Source organism: Cervus canadensis, chromosome 26, assembly GCF_019320065.1.
Source record: "Cervus canadensis isolate Bull #8, Minnesota chromosome 26, ASM1932006v1, whole genome shotgun sequence".
Lineage (NCBI taxonomy): Eukaryota > Metazoa > Chordata > Mammalia > Artiodactyla > Cervidae > Cervus > Cervus canadensis.
Window position 1 is genome coordinate 27,328,514 of NC_057411.1, and position 18,442 is coordinate 27,346,955.

The 18,442-nt window shown below is 37.2% G+C and overlaps 1 protein-coding gene across 2 annotated transcripts in view; it reads right to left on the bottom strand.

The window, feature by feature from the left end:
• Positions 1–388: 388 nt before the first annotated feature.
• Positions 389–18,442, bottom strand: part of CDKL2 (cyclin dependent kinase like 2) — a 42,739-nt gene continuing 24,685 nt past the window's right edge. Inside the window, exons 8-14 of one of the 2 annotated variants that reach the window (XM_043448431.1) lie at positions 16,658–16,793; positions 15,151–15,449; positions 12,889–12,982; positions 9,501–9,624; positions 9,170–9,276; positions 3,530–3,618; positions 389–2,497 (exon numbers count right to left, since the gene is read on the bottom strand). In XM_043448431.1, coding sequence (XP_043304366.1) covers positions 3,553–3,618; positions 9,170–9,276; positions 9,501–9,624; positions 12,889–12,982; positions 15,151–15,449; positions 16,658–16,793 — 826 coding nt within the window. In that variant the 3' untranslated portion in view covers positions 389–2,497; positions 3,530–3,552. The remainder of the gene's footprint in view (positions 2,498–3,529; positions 3,619–9,169; positions 9,277–9,500; positions 9,625–12,888; positions 12,983–15,150; positions 15,450–16,657; positions 16,794–18,442) is intronic. The other variant, XM_043448432.1, reaches the window with a different exon arrangement.

Genomic DNA, 18,442 nt, shown 5'->3' on the forward strand with positions numbered 1-18,442 from the left:
CAGCCTTGGAGCAAAACTAAAGCGAAGGAACCAACGATGAGAGAGTCACAAGAGAAAACACATCTTCTGTGGCCCCATTTCTATAGGATGTTAGCTATCCTAACCAAGCAAGGTATTCTCTCTTACCAAGTAAGCTATTCTCAATCAAGAGAACCAGGTTTTAAGATTGAGTTTATCACAGTTTTTACCAGGTCATCTTTACAAGACAAGTAAAGGACAAGACAGGATCAGGCTGCTTGTATCACTGGCTGTACAAGAAAATTAACTTGCTACCCCTGTTTCCTAAATTTTGAAAAAAAAATTAACAATTATTTCAAACTTATTTGTTAAAAATATGCAGTGCTGCATGCATTATTCATGGTCTCAAATAAAAATCAAGCAAAAACCATATATGGAGCTCAGTAAGATATAATATTTATTAATTTTAAAACATACATACACACAGCAAGCCCATTTCCCCCACCAGTACATACATACATTTTCTATTAGTAAGTGGCTTAATCATATCCTTATAGGTGAGAAAAAGTTAAAGTAACCTCAAACTGAAAAGAGGGATTATTTTGGTTCAGTATCTATGGCCCCAATCTGTAAAATCTTTTTCAAGTAGTTCTGCAAGTTCTAAACAGATAAGATCCTCAAGTCTTAACCTGGACTTACAGTAAATCATTATTAGCTCCTTAACTCTGAAGTTCACAATATGTTTTAATAAACAAAAAAATGCCCAAAAGCAAATATAGAAATGAGAAGGTTATTGATCTTAGATCCTTAGACACTGAGATGATATTTTCACACTGATCTAAAAATTAAAACAACATAGAAATAAACTAGAGAAACACTTCGCTTTTTAAGTATCATCTGTTTTCCATGCTGTAGAGTCTCTTGGCAGCATTTTTCAAAGTAAAAATAAAATAATATTTTAATGTGAAGCCGATTAGTACTTACACACAAATTCTGTTCAGCATGTTAGCCATAACAATCTAGTCAAATACCTGGTCAGAGGTTAAGGATAGAATTTCAGAATCAAGACCAAATTTTAGTTGAACCACCGATAGACTCCACATTGGAGCCTCTTATTTTGCCTCCTCTGGAATGTCCTACTCTTTTGAAGCCCAAGTATCTAAGGTCAGAATTTCAATATTAAGCTCCCAGAGAAAAGTGCTAGTTAAATTTGGGAGTTAAGTTCTAGCCAATGCCTTCTGGAAAAAAACATGTTGTTAACATTGGTTAAGCCAAAAGAAATGTCCACACAAATTCTGGTCCCCTTAACAACTATTCTCTAAATGCGGAGCATGACTTACAACCCAGAAACCAAAATCCTGCGGTCCAATTGGTTTAACATTACCACACAAAAGTTTGGACCACTCTGCTAGTAAAGATGTATGGGCTGATGGTAAATGATCTTGAACCTTGACAAAAAGTTTTGGGGAAGGCCTAAGTGTTTGAGGAACCAAGGAGAGAGGAACATCTCTAGGTTCTGTCTAATGTCACCTTCAAACTATCAGTGGGACAAGAGTGAAGTCCTAACAGTGGACATTCCCTCCCTAAAGCATTTCCAACTGGAGAGTTTCATAGACACTGGCCCAGAAAAGAGTAATCAGCCTAAGTCGACTGGTATAACGCAGTTTCAGCCCTCAAACTCTGTATGGTTACCTCTTTTTTTTTCAAATGAGAAGCACAGCATTCAGCTCCAGGGTAAATTTAACAAAATTCTTCTTCACCACTCATTTCAATCACATTCCTACACACAGGAACATGAGCACTAGAATCTTATAAAACAGAGGACTATCCAATGCCAGAACCACACTAAGTTTTTAGAAATAAAGGTTTCTTTGCAAAATTTGCTTTAGTGTGGTTCTTAGAAGATCAGCAGAGAGGCCAAATTCCCACAATAACACTGATCAAACATTAACAATAATCACAGAAACCAAAGATATACTTCTATCCATAGAGAGTAGTTACTTTTCTCCTTAAAGCATAGAAACAAGCAAGATTTTTAAATGTGTTTTATAATTAAGTTTGGGTAAAGGAAACATTTTCTCTTTTTGATCCTTTTTTTTTTTTTCATTTTCTTCAATTGATCCTAGTTTTGATCATCTACCTCCACTGAACTCACTTCCAAATAAATGTACACATTTATACAGATAACACACAAGATTCAATGCATAAATAACAAAACCTTTTAAATGCTTCTCTCTCTCTCCTTTTTTTACTCACTTTAAATACACAATCTACTAATAGTAAATACACATTCATAGAACAAGAACCCTATCACTATTCTTTCATTTGATATATCTTGAAATAGCATCAACGGACTTGAAAGGTGAGGGGATAACAGTTTTTCAATCTTCCTGTGAAACACATGGATGATGTCTTTTCTTCTGCTGCAAGGCCTTTCTCAGAAAACACAGGCAGTTCAGAAGTCAATGCTCAAAGCCATGAATCTCTGCTTCTAGAATTCTGTTGCACAAGAATGTCGTCTCAGGTACCACAGAAGCATCTAAAAGCAAAGGGGGATATACGTCACCCAATAGTTTATATAAATTCCTTCTAGAAATTAATTTCTACCTCTCTTGTTTTCTTACCCTGTCTATATTGATAGTCTTGGTAGGTATTATATAGTCTAAGAAAACCATGTGCATCAAAACCAAGATTTTAAAGACAGTCTTCGGGATAATTACTCACCAAAATTACCATGTATAGCACATCCCCTTTTATATAAATAATGACTAATTTTGACAAAATAGATGCAAATTTTAAGAGAGCTTGAAGTTTACACAGTATGTATAATGAATGCATTGCAAATGACTTCCACTAGGGCCTTGGAAAGGACCTCTAAAAATGAGAAATTAAAATTTAAAATTTGTTCACATCACAGTAAATTCACATTTGGTGTCACAGACATTCAAAATACTTTGTGGAGGTTGAAAGATTAATTCCAACAACACAGTTATGAGAATGTGGGGTTTTATTACCAATACATTTCACAGAGTTAATGAGATATTCAACTTTGAATGATGTGTGTGAGCTCACATAGAAAATTATCACCCCCAAAAGGTCTGATTTGGAGGGGGTCTGATTTTGATTTTTAGCATTAAAAAGTTCTATTTAAAAGGAAAGCAATCACTGGGTTTAGTGCTGATACCTCTTTATTAGGAAAAAGATTATCTAGCAATCCTTTACTCTTTCTTGTTTTACAAGCCCAAAGGGCATATGACTGATAAGAAAGATAAGTCTGTATCCTCCTGGAGCACTTTTCACCCTAAGTTCACATTACTGTATCCAATAAAATATAGCAGATTAGTTTAAAAGCAAGAGATGTAAGCTCTATGAAAAAGGATTTCATCCCAGAGACAAACGCTACTCCTGGTTTTTTTTTTTTAAAGTGGTACAATTCTTTGTCTGTCAGGAGTTCCCACAGAGCCAAACATGGAAGAATATTTTGGCTAAGAATCTGTAGCTTTAACAAGCTATTAACACAAAACATTTCCCATGAAGGGTAACACAGCCAAGTGTGAGAAATCAGACCTACCCATTTCAGAACCGACAGGACACTCAGTGCTGGTGTTCCACGGGAGGCAAATCAGCCTCTGAATCGTCTGACAGGGGAGACTTTGACACCTAGAAGTTAATAATTGAACATAACAGATTCTCAGTAATTGCCAAAGTCCTACCTCCCCCACATCCCAATTCTTGTTCAAACATCAGATGATTAGGACTAACTATTCATATGGATAGCTCAAGCTGCTTATACAGAAAAAGATGAAGTAATGGCTTCATCATACTCTTTGACCTCATTGTTGATATATATGCTAAATGATACTTCTGATGTGCCAGGGCAATGTAAACCTGCTGTAACCCATGTTTACTACCTATCAAAAAAATAAATGAATCAAAACCCTTTGGAAAAAAAATACAAAAAAAAAAAAAAACAAAAAACTGAGAATGAAGGACAAGAGTCAAACTTGGAGATACAACCCTTCATGTGGGAGTAAGTTTCCAGTTTTGTTGTTTATCACCACTGTGACTTTGCCCAAAGGGCAAGCCCTGCTATCAGAGTAGTGAGGAAGTGCAACATAGATCAGTAGATATTACTCAATCTGAAAAAACAGAAAAAAAGATTGAAGAAGGTGAATAGCCTCAGGAACCTGTAAAAAACAAAACAAAACAAAAACCTACCACAAGGCCTATCATACAAGTCACTGGAATTTCATAACAAGAAAAGAAAGGAATCATAGCAGGAAAAAATATTTGAAGAAATAATGACCAAAACTTGCCAAATTTGATAACAGAAATCAGTTTGCAGATTCAAGAAGCTCAGCAAATTTCAGAAGGATACACTCAAAGAGAACTATGTCCACACATAAGATATTCAAGCTAATAAACACAAAAGACAAAGCTTAGATATTGAAAGCAGCTAGAGAAAAATGACCGAGAAGGCAGTGGCACCCCACTCCAGTACTCTTGCCTGGAAAACCCCATGGACGGAGGAGCCTGGTGGGCTGCAGACCATGGGGTCACTAAGAGTAGGACACGACTGAGCGACTTCACTTCCACTGTTCACTTTCATGCATTGGAGAAGGAAACGGCAACCCACTCCAGTGTTCTTGCCTGGAGAATCCCAGGGATGGAGGAGCCTGGTGGGCTGCCATCTCTGGGGTCGCACAGAGTCAGACACGACTGAAATGACTTAGCAGCAGAGAAAAATGAAACACTACATACAGAGGAACAATTCAAATACCTAATAATTTTCCACCAGAAACTGTAGTGACTAGAAGACAGAGAAATAATTATAGTGCTTAGAGGAAAAATTTATTTTTAAAAAATGTACCAACTCATGTTCTATATCCAGTGAAAACATATTTCAGGAAAGAAGGCAAAATAATAATGTCATTCCCAGATGAAAGAAAAGTAAGAGTTTGTCATTATCATACCTGCTCAGTAAAAAGCATTACAGGAGGTTTTCCAGACAGAAGGAAAATAATATCAGAAATTAAAACTGTAATCTTTAAGAAAGAAGGAAGAACAACATTAAAAGTCAGTAGCTAGGTAAACATAGAAAACTACTTTTATTTGCATAAACTGTTTAAAATACTTACGACTATTTTAGCAAAAAGATAACATAGTGTAGTGAGGTATGTGAATAAAATACATACGCTAACTCTAACATAAAGTTCAGGTGTGGGGAAGAGAAATAGGTTTGGAAACCTTCTACATTTTATAAGTGATACAATACTTACTCTAAGTAGACTACAAAAAAATTAGTTACATACACTGTAATCCCTAGAGAATTCATTAAAAAATAATGCAGAGATTATCACCAAAGAGCCAATACTAAAAATATTTAAATACAAAATAAGACTGGAAAGGGAAAACAGAGGAACAAAAAACAACTAATAAAAGATAGCGCTAGATCCAAACACATGAATAATCATGTTAATATTTATTGGCCTAAATATTCAGTGGTAGGAAGGATTCTAAAGATATTCCCCTAAGGTATCTGTCCCTGGTTAGTCAATCAAACTCACTTAGCTACTGCTGTGAAAGAACTTTGCACACGAAATTAATTTGGCAATTCAGCTGACCCTCAGATAGACTATCCTGGTGGCCCCAAGGAATCACATGTGCCCTTAAAAGCGGAAGAACGTCAGAGAGGTGAGGCAGATGACGTAAGAGTGAGTCAAAGGAGTAAGAAAGTTTCAACCACAGTTGCTGGCTTTGAAGGCTGTGGAATTAGGCCATGAGCCATGTGAATGGCCTCTGGAAGCTGAGAACAACCCACCAAGTTTCAGTCAGAAAGGAAACGGGACATCAGTCCCACAACTACATGGAACTAGATGCTGCCAACTACTTGAATGAGCCTGGAAACGGATTCCCCCTCTAGAGCCTCCAGAGAGAAACACGGTCCTGCTGATATCTTAATTTCAGCCTATGAGACTCTTTTTTTTTTTTTTTTTAATGAGACTCATAAGGAGAGCAGCAGCTATACCTTGACTTCTGATCTATGGAAATTGTGAGGTAACAAATGGAGATTGTTTTAAATTGGTAGTAACTTGTTAGCAGAAATAGAAAACAAACAGACATTCCAATTAAAAGAATCAGAATTGACAGAATGGATACAAAGGGAAGATCCTAATTTATCTGCTGTTGGCAAAAGAAACACTTTAAACATAAAAACCAGATAAGCTGGAAGTAAATGAAAGTATTGATAGAAAGATATACTATGGAAACAAGTAACTGTAAGTACGCTGGAGTGAAGGCTTCCCAGGGGGCACGAGTGGTGAAGAACCCACCTGCCAGAGCAGCACATATGAGGCGTGGGCTTGACCCCTGGGTGGGGAAGATCCCCTGGAGGAGGGCATAGCAACCCACTCCAGCATTCTTGCCTGGAAAATTCCATGGACAGAAGAGCCTGGTGGGCTACAGTCCACAGGGTCGCACAGAGTCAGACGTGACTGAAGTGACTCAGCACGCACGCAGGCTGAAGTGACTATTTTAATCTCAGATAAAACAGACTTCGAGGCACAGAGCACCATGAGAGAGAAAGTGAGACACTCCAAAATGATAAGAGGGACAATGTATCAGAAAGACAAAACAAGTATAAACGTGTCTACCTAATAAAACAGAATTTTTAAAATACATGCAAAAATAAACAGAAAAATAGACAATGCCACAATCATAGTGAAAGATCTTGATAGCACTCTTTCAGGAACTGATGGAACTAAACAAAAAAATAATCAATCAAGAATATACAATGTTTGAGCGCTATCAACCTTAGTCGAATTTCACATTTATAAAACACTACATCCAACAACTAATTATATACATTATTTTTAAGAGAATAAGGTTTATTCACCAAGACAGACCATGTGCTGGGCCGTAAAACACATCTCCATGCATCTAAAAAAATCAAAATCATACAGAGTATATTCTCTGACCACATGGAATTAAATTACAAATAAATAGTAAAGTATCTAAAGAATACCCAAGTATCCATTCAACAACACACTTCTAAATAATTACTGGGTTAAAGAAGAAATTACAAGGGAAATTTTTTAAATGTTTGACCAGAATGATAATGAAAATATAACATACGGAAATTTGTGGAATGAAGCAAACAATGCTTAGAGGAAAAAAATTTGAAGTTATGTCTGTAAATATAAGATGTGTAAGCATGGGGGGGTGGTGAGGGAATGGAGACAGATTCCATGGATTAAGCAATACTTCACTTATAGAATCTATCTTACAGATTGTTCCAAAAGGTATATAACAGACTTTTATAAATGTGAAAATGTTCTGTAGTTCAGTGCATTGATGAACACCATAAAGTAAGGGTGCAAGGCAGGTCACAGCCTCAGAAGGCAGGCCCTTGGCTTTCCCTGTCCAGCTGGGTCTCTTCCCACCTAGATTTTCCACACATAAATTCATGTTATTTTGGTGTTAACCTGGGCTTTTTCAATATACCTACTTTCTCTTTCATTGTATTTTAAATGCAAATGGAAGCTGAACAAATAACCTGAGAGGAAAAACTGCAGAACCAGTTTACAAATGTAAAACGATTAGTTCAGAATGAGAAAGAAAAATATTGAAGAAGGGGGAAGGCAGCTAAAGTTTTTCTTCCATTGCTTGCAACAAGATTGAGCTGTGTTGACCCCAAAAGTGCTTTGAACAATAATGTGCTCACAAAGAGCAAGTGGGAAATTTTGCTTTTAAAATCTGCTTTACATTTAACTTTAGCAGTATACGAGGAATTTCCCGCAACACTGTAGTTCCTAAAAATAAATCTGTGGCCATGCTTCATCTCCACACAATAGGAATTTGTTTAGCTTTAATGATGTTGCTCCCGAAATGGCTGGCAAGGGATAAGTCAAAAAGCAACAGCCATCTATAAATGTTTTTCTCAGAATCACTCAGTAACTGCCTCTGTAATTTGTTATCCTCAGCAATAGCATTCCCCTTGTTTGCAGAGTTGTACAAAGTATTTCAGGAGTAACAGTAGGAAAAAGCACCCACATGGAGGAGGAGGGTACATACAGAGGCTGTCTAGGAAATGGAGATACTTAAACAATCGGGATGGAGAATTCCAAAATAAAAGTTGCAGCAAGCAGAAGTAAAAACTTGTTTGAGGAAGAAAAGTGGGAGAAAAAAAGAAGTAAAGGGAAAAATTCAGTGATACATGTCTCAAGTTTGCAGCTAGTTATGGATGGCCCAAGAGATTAAAAAGTTTGCCAGTTTTCTTAGGGATATGACTATTGTTGATATGAAAGTAGCAGAAATGTAAATATTGTGGAGAGATAAGAGAAGTTATAGAAAAAGACTATATGGAATAGAAAATCTCTAGCACGAACCTAGAGGGGTGGGATGAGGTGGGAGGTGGTAGTGAGGTTCAAGAGGGAGGGGACATATGTGTACCTATGACTGATTCATGTTGATGTATGGCAGAAACCCACACAATACTATAAAGCAATTATCCTTCAATTAAGATAAATAAATTTAAAAAGAAAATCTCTAGCATGGATGGAACAGATTGCCCTAGGGAAAAGTGTCAAATAAACAATAACTTTTAAGAGGATAAAAATAATTCCAGAGTTTAATTCTTTGAAAGATGGGTAATATTAATAAGTTTGGTATTATTGCAGTGAAATGCCATAAGCTACAATAAAGAATAGGTATGTTAAAGCCACAGCTAGGCTACATACACACACACACAATTTTTTAACCTATAAAAAACTGATCACTGTAAGCTGGGAAATGTTTATGTAAATATATATGTAATAAGGGTGCTTAATGCAATGAATCATAAAATAAAATTTAACATGCAAATTTTACAGATGTCACTAATAAACCTACCCAATCCATAAAAGCAAACTCTCCATATGACACTTTAAAAGGAAGTATGCGTGCTAAGTCACTGCAGTTGTGTCTGACTCTTTGCAACCCTAAGGACTGTTGCCCACCAGGCTCCTCTGTCCACGGGATTCCCCAGGCAAGACTATTGAGTGGGTTGCCATGCCCTCCTCCAGGGGATCTTCCCCACCCAGGGATAGAACCCACGTCTCCCGCAGTTTCTGCACTGCAGGCGGACTCTTTACCGCTGAGCCACCCAGGAAGCCCAAAAGATAGTATGAGAGAAACCCAAGTTCCATGAAACCTACAGAGAGTATTTCTATACCTGCTGTAAGGCGATACTGGGGGTGTGCAAGTCAATTGTGGCCAGAGACGGAATTCGAGATTCTGAAAGATTTTTGTTCTCTTTCTTTATTAGCCTGGAATTCCGAGCTAGACAAAAATAACCATGAACAGAGTGAGAAAATGAGACATTTTTGTTAGTTTTTCACATTCTATATCTGTCCCTCAGTCTGTAGTTATTGTACATAAGTCTACATTTTCACATACTTAAATATGTAAAGTTACTAAAAATTTTAATATTGTTAGTTTACTTAACATACATTTTAAATAATGTATACAAAAAGGCTGAAATAGTAAAAGCATTATAAACATACCGATGCCTTCCAGGGCTTTTAGTTCAGGGAGATGATTATAATTTAGTTCAGGCAAACGGACATCTGTCTTTGAGTATTCCCTTCTTTTCTTATTTGCCTGAAGTAGGCTCTTTTCACTAGCAACCTAATATCATCAGAATGGTTAACACAAATGAATTAGCTTCCAGGTAAGCTTGTCCCCTTTCATAACTACTATATTCATATCTTAAAATTTATGGAATTCAAAAGCTGGAATAATATAAAGTTTGAGGAACACTAATAACAAATGAAACAACTTCACCCATTTATTTCAAATCTCTTCCTAACTTACTAAAATTGCTAACAAGTGGGGTGCTTGATTGCTCTGAGTTTCTCCTTCCTCCACCAACTGTCAGTCTAAGTTCTGGCAAGCGTCACAAGGTTAAAAGATGGGCATCAGTGTCCTGGTCTTTCAGGCCAGCAAGGTCAGGCCTTATGACACTTGCTGGACTTTTATGCATATAGTTGTTACTGACACCTGAATTGTGAATAGTTCATCTTGTCGCAGATCACATCTCCTAGCACATTTTTCACTTTCCCAATGGTAATCTTGTTACTCGTTTTTTTACATTTGTCCTTGTCTCGCTCCTCAGCATTAGCAAATGATATTATCTCCCTAGAAATACATTTTATTAAGGTATAAAGTATAAAATTATTATTCCAATTATTTTCCTAATCTTTCTTAGTGCTATTACTTCATATTTTATAAAGTCTGGAAAAATAATAAAGATCAGCAGTAGCACTTCAATTCTGCACCTTTGTGAGTTTGACATTTTCCCAATCTGTTTCATTTAAGAAACACAGAGACTCTACAATCTTTTCCACATTTTCAAAACAGATGATACACAGAGATATTATATGATTTGCTAAAAGGAAAAAACCACATACAGATGATGAAATCATATGTATGTCCATGTATATACACATACATATATAAACAGTGAAATATATACACAAAGACTATAATGACAGTGTCAAGCCCCTAAGGTTCCAGATGTCTTGAGTTTCATATTCTGTGAACTACCCTGCCTCCCAGAAAGTCTTCAGAAGTCCTGTAGTGAACTTTTGAGTTTCTTTATTTGAGATGTTTCTATTTACTCTTTTAATAGAATAAGTGCTAAGCCTCAAGTTTCAAATCAACTATAAAATAAAATAATTAGTTTTTGTTTTAAAAAAAACTATCTGCAAGTAAAAAACAATAAAATAAAATAATGAGTCCAAACTACTAGATTTGTATACTCAAAAAGTGACAAGTTAAAATACATAAGAGATGTTTATAATAATATACTTATCTACATCTCAGAATCAGGGTACAAAGCATGGGAGAAGGGTATTGATAGTCAACCTAGAAGTTAAAGAAATTGTATGCTGAGTTCTGCCTCTGTTAATTTTCATTAAGAAAAGACTCCATGGGTCTTCTCCCCACTAATCTTTACCTCCTTTCTTGAGTCCCTGTTCCAAAGGAAGATAAACAGAAATGAGATCTAAAATTATCAGCCACTGTTGATTATGTAATGCCTGAAAAGAAGCCAGCTACCTTGAGAAGCCTTGCTGATTAAAATAGTCTTCCAAAGCAGATCAAGAATATAAAACACACAAAAAAATCCATAAATAATGAGCAGAGTATAGCAAAAAAAAAAAAGGAAAGTACTATGGATACAGAAATTATAGGCTAAGAATAGTTAAAAGAAAAATAAATGCAATGTCTCAATCATGAGAGACAGGAAAAGAAGGGTATACTTTTCAGCTCTGAGGATGATGAAAGAGGTAGGGAAGGGAATGTCATGAGAAAAATACTCCCTTGGAAATATACATCCATACCTCCCTATTCCTGGCAGAAGAATCCACTCACCACATTTCTTAAGCAGTTTAAATGCATGTGACACTACTCAAGGTGTGGGGCAGAACAGTAATAAAAACAAAGAAAGTACAAATCCCTCCTGGGAAGTTTCCATTCAGGGAAAGGGGTAGCAGGGAAAAACAGACAATATATAAATAAGATAATACAGAGGATGTCATGTAAGGCAATCAGGGGTGGGGAACTAAACAAGGGGAAGGGAGAAAATAATAGGAGACAAAATGAGTTAAAATATTTGAGAAGACTTCACAGTAAGATTTCATGGAAGTCAAGAGGGAGAGAAAGCAAATTCTTTGGATTATCTGGGGTAAGGATACTCTAAAAGAGAGGAAACAGCAAGTGCAAAAACCCAAATGTGGGAGCATGTCTAGCCACGTTCTAGGAATAGCAAGGAAATCAATGTGATTGGACTTGTTTAGTTGCTAAGTCATGGCTGACTCTTTTGCAAACCCATAAGCCCCCAGGCTCCTCTGTCCATGGGATTTCCCAAGCAAGAATATTGGAGTGGGTTATCATATTTTACTCCCAGGGATCTTCCCAACCCAGGGACTGAGCCTGTGTCTCCTGCATTGGCAGGTAGATTCTTAACCACCAACCCATCAAGCTGGATGGACTGGAGTGATCAAAAATGAGAGTAGCCAGGAGTGGGATGGAGGGGTGGCAAGCGTAAATCACTCAGGGACCAAAAGGCCCTGAAAGCACTTTGATTTTTCTCAGAGCTAAGAAGCCAACAGAGGGTTTTGAGTGGAAAAGCAATGATGATTCAACTTAACTTTTAAAAGAAGCCTTCTGGCCTAATAATACTCCCTAAATCTTCAGAAGACCTGTGAACCCTGATATGATTCTACTACTGCAATCTGACACTATGTTTTAATTTGTTTATTCTCTACTAGACCAGGAGCTCCTTGAAAAAAAAGATTAACTTATTCTTCTCCAGTGTTTTCTGCTTAATAGATAATAAATATCTGTTAAGTGAGTAAATAGAATACTTCTACCAGAAATCTGATTTGGGTGAGATAAGATAATTTAACCTTTTCGTCTACTCTATAAAGGTACTGATTACCAAACATTAAGTTAAGAAAATTTATGATTACCAAAAAAAATTAAAATAGATGTCATTTTAATAACATCTTTTTGACTGACGTATAGTTGATTTACAATGTTGTATTAATTTCTCCTGTACAGGAAAATGATTCAGTTATATATACATTCTTTTTTATATTCCTTTCCATTATGGTTTATCTCAGGATATTAAATATAGTTTCTTGTGCTATACAGTAGGACATTGTTGCTTATCTATTCTATATAATAATAACACCTTGCATTTAAATTTCTAGATTTATAAAACTTAAACTTGACTTTGACAGGCTGGGATGATATATACATAGTTAAGTTTCTACACCATGATGTGTCTCCCAACAAAACTCTCAGTTCTTCACTACCATGTTTAATATTAATAAACCTAGAAATGACTAATACTTGCTCTTCTACCACTGAAAACAGTTCCCTTACCAATGTGGTCACATTAATATTATAAGCTCCTGGTGGAGAATGTTTATTTGGTTTAACAAATGGAATACAATACTTCTTGGTTTTCTCATCCACTCTGTAACAAAAACAAAAACAAAAATTTACGTTAGAATCAGCAGTAATTATTTTTTTCAAGCATCAAATTAAATGACCCAACACCAAGTGACATGAACGGACATGAATTTGAGCAAACTCCAGGAGAGAGTGAAGGACAGGGAAGCCTGGCGTGCTGCAGTCCCGGGGTTGCAGAGAGTTGGACACGACTTAATGACTAAACAAAAAACTACCACCAAGTGACATGCAGTTTAATCGAATTTATTGCCTATTCTTTTCATTCCAATCCCTAAGAAAGGCAATGCCAAAGAATGCTCAAACTACCACACTACTGCATTCATCTCACACGCTGGTAAAGTAATACTCCAAGCCAGGCTTCAACAATACATGAACCGTGAACCTCCAGATGTCCAAGCTGGATTTAGAAAAGGCAGAGGAACCAGAGATCAAATTGCCAACATCCGCTGGATCATCAAAAAAGCAAGAGAGTTCCAGAAAAACATCTACTTCTGCTTTACTGACTATGCCAGAGCCTTTGGCTGTGGATCACAACAAACTGTGGAAAATTCTGAAAGAGAAGGGAATACCAGACCACCTGACCTGCCTCTTGAGAAATCTGTATGCAGGTCAGGAAGCAACAGTTAGAACTGGACGTAGAACAACAGGCTGGTTCCCAATAGGAAAAGGAGTACGTCAAGGCTGTATATTGTCACCCTGCTTATTTAACTTATATGCAGAGTACATCATCAGAAACGCTGGGCTGGATGAAGCAAAAGCTGGAATCAAGATTGCTGGGAGAAATATCAATAACCTCAGATATGCAGATGACACCACCCTTACGGCAGAAAGTGAAGAAAAACTAAAGAACCTCTTGATGAAAGTGAAAGAGGAGAGTGAAAAAGTTGGCTTAAAACTCAACATTCAGAAAACTAAGATCATGGCATCCGGTCCCATCACTTCATGGCAAATAGATGGAGAAACAGTGGAAACAGCAGCTGACTTTATTTTTGGGAGCTCCCGAATCCCTGCATATGGTGACTGCAGCCATGAAACTGAAAGACACTTACTCCTTGGAAGGAAAGTTATGACCAACCTAGACAGCATATTAAAAAGCAGAGACATTACTTTGCCAACAAAGGTCCATCTAGTCAAGGCTATGGTTTTTCCAATAGTCATGTATGGATGTGAAAGTTGGACTATAAAGAAAGCTGAGCACCAAAAAATTGATGCTTTTCAACTGTGGTGTTGGAGAAGACTCTTGAGAGTCTCTTGGACTGCAAAGAGATCCAACCAGTCCATCCTAAAGGAGATCAGTCCTGGGTGTTCACTGGAAGGACTGATGTTGAAGCTGAAATGCCAATACTTTGGCCACCTGATGCAAAGAGCTGAGTCATTTGAAAAGACCCTGATGCTGGGAAAGATTGAAGACAAGAGGAGAAGAGGATGACAGAGGATGAGATGGTTGGATGGCATCACTGACTCAATGGACATGAGTTTGAGTAAACTCTGGGAGTTGGTGATAGACAGGGAGGCCTGACGTGCATGGGGTCGCAGAGTCAGACACGACTGAGGGAGGGACTGAACTGAACAGAACTGTACTACTAAATGCCCACAGCCACACCATGCAGCAGCAGATATGCAAAACCAATTATCTCTTTTATTATGACAACCTCTTTTTGTGTTATTAGACTAAATAGCTATAGAGTCTCTTCACCTTAAATAATACAACTCTATTTCCTTAGGACTCGGTAAATTTTTTGATCAAACGCTCATAATTTTCATCACATTGGCCAAGAAGTCTTTTGAAACAGCAACCTGACAAGAAGGAATAGCAGGGACTTCCCTGGTGGTCTAGTGGTTAAGACTCTGCCTTGCATTGCAGGGTACGTGGGTTCAATTCCTGGTCAGGGAACTAAGATCCCACATACCACAGAGCAATGAAGCCTGTGCACCTCAACTACTGAGGTGTGCCTTCTAAAGCTGGTATGACACCACTAGATAGTCAGTGCACTGCAATGAAAGATCGTGTGTTTTGCCAGTTAAGACCTGACAGCCAAATAAATAATTTAAAAAAAAAATAATGAAGAGTATCCAGAAGTCTAAGAGTAATAATGCAGGTGGCTGGACTAATAAATATTTGCAGCTTGTAAATATGCAAGAACATTTTGTTCTTATTTTCCCAATTCATACCTGTAACTCTGAATTCCTGAGATAGTTCCCATTCCAGAAGTAACAGTGGGAGCTGTTGCAGAAAGATTGTGTGTGAGTGGGGGAATCGCCATGCCTGGATTTCTTGTTTGGTCCAAGCTGCCATTGCTGCCATCTCGGAGGCTCGTTGAAGGCACTATTTTGACGGGGCTCATCCCATTGTCATTGAGACAGCTGGCATTTGAAGCTCGACTCGCTTTTTCCACTTTTTCTCCATCTGTTTTTGGTCCTTTTGTTTTAAATACTTTAGAATCCTTAATTTGGGGATCGGCATTGGTATCCTGTTATAAAATGTTAACAACATTAATGATCTGAGGGGAAGGAAAAATAACCTTTTCCCATGAAGTACCTGTCAACAAAAGCAGAATTTCAGAGAGATCACCTTCTTGGGCTCCGGTTTTTCTCATTCCGCCTCTGGAATTAAAACTAAACCTGGGATTCTCAGTCAGACATCTATTTCAAATGAAAATGCAACTTACACTAGCTCTGACACACACACACACACACACACACATATATATATCAGATTTAATGATATGTACACAGAACTTCCCTCGTGGTGCAGTGGTTAAGAATCTGCCTGCCAATGCAGGAGACACAGGTTCAGTCCCTGATTCAGGAAGATTCTACCTGCCAAGGGGCAAAACTAAGGCTGTGCGCCACAACTACGGAAGCCCAAGTACTGCAACTGCTGAGCTCATGGCCTAGAGTTCATGCTCCACAATGAGAGAAGCCACTGCAGTGAGAAGCCCACACACTACAACCAGAGGGTAGCCCCCACTCACTGCAACTAGAGACAGCCCCCACGCAGCAATGAAGAGCAGCGCAGTCAAAAATAAATAACTTTAAAAAAAAATTATACATACACATAAGCAGGTATACACATATCAAATTATATTTCAGTGGAAAACCATGAAAGAGGACTCAAGCATGCTGACTTTTGTTCTCATGTATCCAAAAGTCAGGGAACACAAAATTGAGTCCTCTTTCTCCTTTGGGTTCATTTGAGAAAATGTGAGTGAGCTGGTGGTAGATTTGAATTATCTTACTGAGAACAGATGCTGGATAATTTACCAAGAAAAGTAAATTTCAAATAAATTGAGTACCCAAATCTCAATTTTTAAATGCTCTACTTTATATAAAATTCTAAAAATTATATTTCTCTCTCCTATTATCTAAGGGGAAAAAACCGTGTTATGTGTTTGCATATGAGTGTGCACATGCATGTCTAAATGTTCTTGAATGAGTATGATTTCCCGACAAGCCCTGTTGTACAGACTTGAGTATAGTAGGCACTCGGTACATGATATCCTAAGATTTTTTTTTAAAACAGGTAATGTCTACAGAAAATACATTTTTATAACTAATCTAAACGTGAACTTGTTAACCACTCAGGAAACTTTTAAGATCTTCAATATCCCATACCCCCCTCAAATTTAAGGATATATTAAATTTAAAGTTTAATATGCCTTAAAACATGGAAATTTACCTGCACCACAAGTGTTTTTCTCTCTTCACCCAAGGACTCATCCTTTTCCTTTTCCTTCTTTCTGATTTGAGATTTTTTAGATAAAGAAATGTTTCTGGCATCTTTCTGTACTTTTAACTGCAGTTCCTGAGGAAACCTACGTAAGAATACATTTGTTGATAAGACTGTATGAAACAGATAAATCTGGGAAAAAATTGATGTTCAAGATATTTATCTTTAAGATTTGAGCATTAAACTAGACTGTGTTATTCAAAATGAGAAATGAGGTTTCTGCGGACCGCTGGAGATCTCTGAAAATCTTCCAGGAGGTTCATAACATCAAAGCTCTTATCTTAGTATGACGGTGACTTCTTTTTCACCATGCTGACATTTGATGAAATAAAAAGCAACAGGGGGAAACTGCAGGCACCTTACCAAGATTGAAGCAGAGGCACCAAACTTTACAGAGGTACAAAACTTTACAAACCTTACACAAACTTTATTATATTCTTCCTAGTCACAAATTCTCAAGTTTAAGTTGGGGAGGGGCAGTTTTGTTTAAGAATGTCCCTGATGGGACAGTAAGTATATATATACATATATATGTGTGTGTATATATATCCGTTATTAAATCTATACCCCTGAAAAGGTACCTCCACTGCAAATCAAAGTGCAATGGTTGTCTTAAGAAAAGCACTTGTGTAGCTGGTTGAGTTACAAGCTAAACTAGCCACTTTCTTCATGGAACATTATTACTTGAAAAACTGATAGAAAAATTATTACTACTCAGACTTGGGGTATTCAGCAGATATTTTCTTTTAAAAAATGAACAAAGGAGTGTGTTACTTCAAGGAAAAATCCAATAATATTTGCATTAATGGTAAAATTCACCTTTTTATAAAAAATTAGAATTTCATTCAACTTGTATCCACTACCGTGAACTTAGCAGATTCCTAATACTAAAGGTTTTTCTGATGAGAATGTGACTTTTTTATATAGCCCAATTAAATGTCAACATTATTAAATAAAGCTCTATATAACTTAGCAAAAGAGTATTTTCCAAATGACTAATGAATGATTCTACAAAAGCATGCATGAGTAAAAGATCTACTCAAAGTGCAAGACGGACAAGCGGATTTTAATGTAATGGGAAAAGAAGCTCATTGATACGGTTTCAGATTCCACAATACAAGCAACTTTTAAGAAACTACCGCTGTCAAGTTTGGGTACAGTATCAAAGTTTTTTGGTATGGAATTAAAGAAAAATACTCACAGTGACCTAAAACAACTATCAAAATTCTCTTCCATTTTCCAACTACATATTTATGTGAGACCACAGTTTCTCTGTATATTTCAACCAAAACAACATAAGAAATCAAATGTGGAAGCAAATACGAGGATCCGGTTATCTTTTACTAAGGTGGATAATAAATAGATTGGCAGAAACATAAAGCAGTGTCATTGCCACTCATCTCACTATTTTTTGTTTTGTCAGCTGCACGGATGCCAGCGGCTGGAGCAGCACAGGGGGACCACGCCAGCTATTCTGGCTCCCACAGGTTTGGCACATCGAGGTCTCCACGTGCATCCACAGTCAGCAGTGTCAGAGGACTGGGTGTGGTGTAAGTTCAGCAGCAACAGGAGATGCCACCTTTGCAAATGCATCAGGACCCAAGATGATAGCATCGCACAGCTGGTAGCAAGACCAGAAATCAGTGACCCGAGTGATGGAGGTCATCACAGGGAGAGAGAAAGAATGGCATGAAGGGACTGCTTCGTGAAAACCAAGAGCCCTGATTTGGTGAA